General features: G+C 52.6%; 1 protein-coding gene across 2 annotated transcripts; it reads left to right on the top strand.

Annotated features, from left to right (window-relative positions):
* Pafah1b3 (platelet activating factor acetylhydrolase 1b catalytic subunit 3) lies at nucleotides 1-3042 on the top strand. 2 transcript variants are annotated; one of them, XM_006988064.4, is made up of 6 exons: nucleotides 1-135; nucleotides 506-600; nucleotides 788-877; nucleotides 1535-1651; nucleotides 1729-1851; nucleotides 2712-3042. In XM_006988064.4, exons 2-6 carry the CDS (start codon nucleotides 523-525, stop codon nucleotides 2997-2999), a joined length of 696 nt encoding a protein of 231 aa, XP_006988126.1. In that variant the 5' UTR covers nucleotides 1-135; nucleotides 506-522; the 3' UTR covers nucleotides 3000-3042. The 2 variants fall into 2 exon arrangements, with proteins under 2 accessions (XP_006988126.1, XP_006988127.1); XM_006988065.4 differs by lacking the exon at nucleotides 1-135 and adding an exon at nucleotides 263-401.
* Nucleotides 3043-3783: the final 741 nt, after the last annotated feature.

Here is a 3783-nt window from a genome sequence, read left to right as displayed (position 1 = left end):
ACTCCCTCTCCCACGTGAATGGGTTACACACACCCCCGTAGGTGGTCTGTTCCGGAGTTTTCTGGCCCTGCAGCAAATGATTGCCTCCCCCGAGGAAGTGCGCTAGGTTGTCCCTGCTCCTTGTCGGCTTTTCAGGTACGCTACCCCTTCCCGACAACCCTGGGTTGTCTCTCCCTCTCCTCCCCTCCACCCCCCGCCACGCGTGCTTTGTGGTCTCGCCTGCCCCTCCCCCCTGCGCTGGGCCGCTGAGGTCGCGAGGGGTCCCAGCGGGGAGCGACAGACGAGCCCATTGCGCGGCCTCCGTCGGGGAAGGGGAGGGGAGCGAGGGTTCCTTCCTATGTGACGGTTTCCATTCTGCGAGAGGAGGCGGCGTCCGGGCTTGGCCTTCGCCCTGCGCGCGAGTGAGCGCGGCGGGACGGTCCATTGTGTTGGCCGGGTAGGGGTGGGCGTGGCGGATCCACGTCCTCGCGGAGCATTCCCGGGCGGACTCCACTCTCCTCCGCAGGGGCTGCGGTGTTGAGGATGAGCGGGCAAGAGAACCCGGCCAGCAAGCCCACGCCTGTGCAGGACGTGCAGGGCGACGGGCGCTGGATGTCTCTGGTGAGTGACCCCACGCGGTCCTCAGGGTTAGGGACGTAGGGGCGGGTGCTTCCAGAGAACCCCAGCTTCGTGGCGTCCTCGTCTTCACCTGGGTGGGAAGCCTGTTTCGATTGTCCAGCGTGAGGAAGAAGGGTGGGGCGGGGCCTGGAGCATGCGTGCTATGGACTCTTTCCTGGTTTCCCTGCAGCACCATCGATTTGTGGCCGACAGCAAAGACAAGGAACCAGAAGTTGTCTTCATCGGGGACTCCTTGGTCCAGCTAATGCACCAGTGTGAGGTGAGGGTCCGCCCCTTTCCTCCTTCCTCATCCAGGCATATACCCTCACTAGCACCCAAGCCAGACAAAGTAAAGGGGTACAGAAATGCCCATGGTAGAAGGAATCTAAGAATCCCGTGTCAATGCAATAGTCTGCTAGGAATATAGTGTGTGCCCTGAGTTTGTCAGGCTGGGTTTGTCTAGCTCAAGACTTAAATTGAGGCTTTCCTTCGAGATGGCCGCAGATGAGGCTCTTTCCTGTTTGCTTAAAATAGAGCACAGCCCCTATTGGATTTACACAAAGTTGTAATAGCTTTACAGAAAGTGAAGGTCGATTGTAATAGTAGTCTGCAAAGACTGCCAGTCATAAAATCTTTCGCTAAGACAGGTTTAGCCACAGTGGCTCTTTCACAGTGAGATTCAGTTATATTGCTGTTAGCTCCCTGTATGGTTCAAGCAGACAGGATTTTTATAAAATGAGTGAGTGTACCTTCGGTGGGATTTTGGTTAAAGCAAGACACTAGTAGGTTCTATGAAATGAAGTTTTCCCTACTGGAATTTGTTCAAGGTGAGATTTAACCAGACTTCGTTCATAAAGTAAGGCTTATCCATAGTAGCATTTAGTTATCACCTAGACATTGGTTGTTGGCCAGTGCCTACATCATTCCTTGCCCACAGATCTGGCGGGAGCTCTTCTCTCCTCTGCACGCACTGAACTTTGGCATTGGTGGGGACAGCACACAGCATGTACTCTGGCGGCTGGAGAATGGGGAGCTGGAACACATCCGACCCAAGGTGAGCAAGGCTTGGATGGGAGTTAACACTCCCTTTGCCTGCCTCCTTACTGTTGCTGTGTGTCGCTCTTTCCACAGATCGTGGTGGTCTGGGTGGGCACCAACAACCACAGCCACACAGCAGAGCAGGTGACGGGTGGCATCAGAGCCATTGTACAACTTGTGAACAAGCTGCAGCCCCAGGCACGGGTGGTTGTCCTGGTGAGAGCTTGGAAGGGTGGGGAAGGAAATGTGGCAGCCAGTCATAGTGGCAAATACCTGTAATTGTGGCACTCTAGGGCCTGAAGCAGGAGGATCATTGAGATTGAGGTTATTCTGGGCAACTTGGCACAATGGCTTTCTGTCTGGTAGGAGATTTCCATACTCTTTAAGAGTAGCTGTGAGCCGGGTAGTGGTGGTGCACGCCTTTAATCCCAGCATTTGGGAGGCAGAGGCAGGCAGATCTCAGTGAGTTCGAGGCCAGCCTGGTCTACAGAATGAGTTTGAAGCCAGTTACACAGAGAGAAATTCTGTCTAAAAAAAAAAGGAGCCGTGAGCTAGGTGTGATGGCTCACGCCTTAAATCCCAGTACTCCACAGGCAGGGAGATCTCTGAATTAGAGGCTAGCCTTGTCTATCAGTGAGGACAGTCAGGGCTACTACAGACCCTGTCTTCAAACAAGGAGTGGCTGTGATTGAGGATATGTTCAGGGACCAGTTAACCTGTTGCCCAAAGGAATGCTGGGTATTTTTGAGTGTAAGGTAACTCAGAAAAGTTGTCAGTCATTCCAGGAATAAATTAAGCTTCATCACTTCTAGCTAAGGTATTTCCACCTCTGAAAGAGGCCACTGACCCATTGGCATGATGTCTTTTATGAGTGATCTCTGGAAACAGGCTGCCACCTAGAAGGTTCTTACTGACTGGGAGCTGGGACATGCATGGTATCCAGAACTATTCTTCTGCCCTCCCTATTTTCACATCCCTAAACATTTTATAGCTGAGAATTTCCTAGTGGGGGGTGGACAGTTCAGTTTGGTGTAGGAATGCTGATCTGACAACTTACTATTGGTGTGCCTCCTCAGGGCCTGCTTCCAAGGGGCCAGCATCCCAACCCACTTCGGGAGAAAAACCGACAGGTAAACGAGCTGGTACGGGCAGCATTAGCTGGCCACCCCCGAGCCCACTTCTTAGATGCAGACCCTGGCTTTGTGCATTCTGATGGCACCATAAGCCACCATGACATGTATGATTACCTACATCTGAGCCGCTTGGGGTACACACCTGTTTGCCGGGCCCTGCACTCCTTGCTTCTTCGTCTCCTGGCTCAAGACCAGGGCCAAGGTGTCCCTCTGCCAGAGACCACACCCTGAGTGTCTCTCCTTCCCATGACATTAAATTCTCCTTCTGCTTGTTTCTTGCTTTAATGGCTAACCTTGTCTGGGTACCACCGTCAGCCAGATCCTTGACCCCATAGTTAGGCGGGGTGTTTCTATTTGTAACTGAGTTAGAGATCACTAGTCCATCAAGGCATTCTGGTTCTTGCAGTCAGTTAAATTTCAGTAGTGTGCTTGGGGAAGTTCTGGGTGGAACTGATTTGCTATCATTACTGTCAGGGTCAAGGTCAGAAAATCTCTGGATCAGTGTCCATCAAATCCCACCATCACCACCCCCAAGCTGTCCCTTCAGGGAGCTGTCCCAGCTGATACACACTAACTTCTGGTGGTCTGGTCCAAGTTCAGATGCCATTTCAGACCTTCTACACCCTCCAGGATTCATACCTTTGCACAAGAAGGCTAAGTCTGCCCTAGGCGGACTCTTCTCCACTGGCAGCAGTGGTAACTGAGTCAGTCCCTGAGGATAGCCCATGGCCCCAAACTGGCCTCCTAAGTTCTGCCTCTTGCAATGATTGAGTGAAATAACTCTACCACCAAGTGGTAAACTGCCTTCCTCACAGCTCAAGGTCTCAGCATAGGCAGATGGGCACCCGTTCCCAGACTGCTCAGGCTGCCTCACTCAGAGGCAGAGATGTCAGCACAAAGTCCCTTGACCATAACAGGGTATCGATGGCATAGTGGCAGTCTTGGAACTACCCCATGATCACCTGGGAAAAGGAGTGTGAAAGTAATACTTGAGAAACAAGTCAGCAGCCATAGG

Source organism: Peromyscus maniculatus, chromosome 1, assembly GCF_049852395.1.
Source record: "Peromyscus maniculatus bairdii isolate BWxNUB_F1_BW_parent chromosome 1, HU_Pman_BW_mat_3.1, whole genome shotgun sequence".
In the NCBI taxonomy this organism is placed as follows: domain Eukaryota; kingdom Metazoa; phylum Chordata; class Mammalia; order Rodentia; family Cricetidae; genus Peromyscus; species Peromyscus maniculatus.
This window is presented reverse-complemented; position numbering and strand designations above follow the sequence as displayed.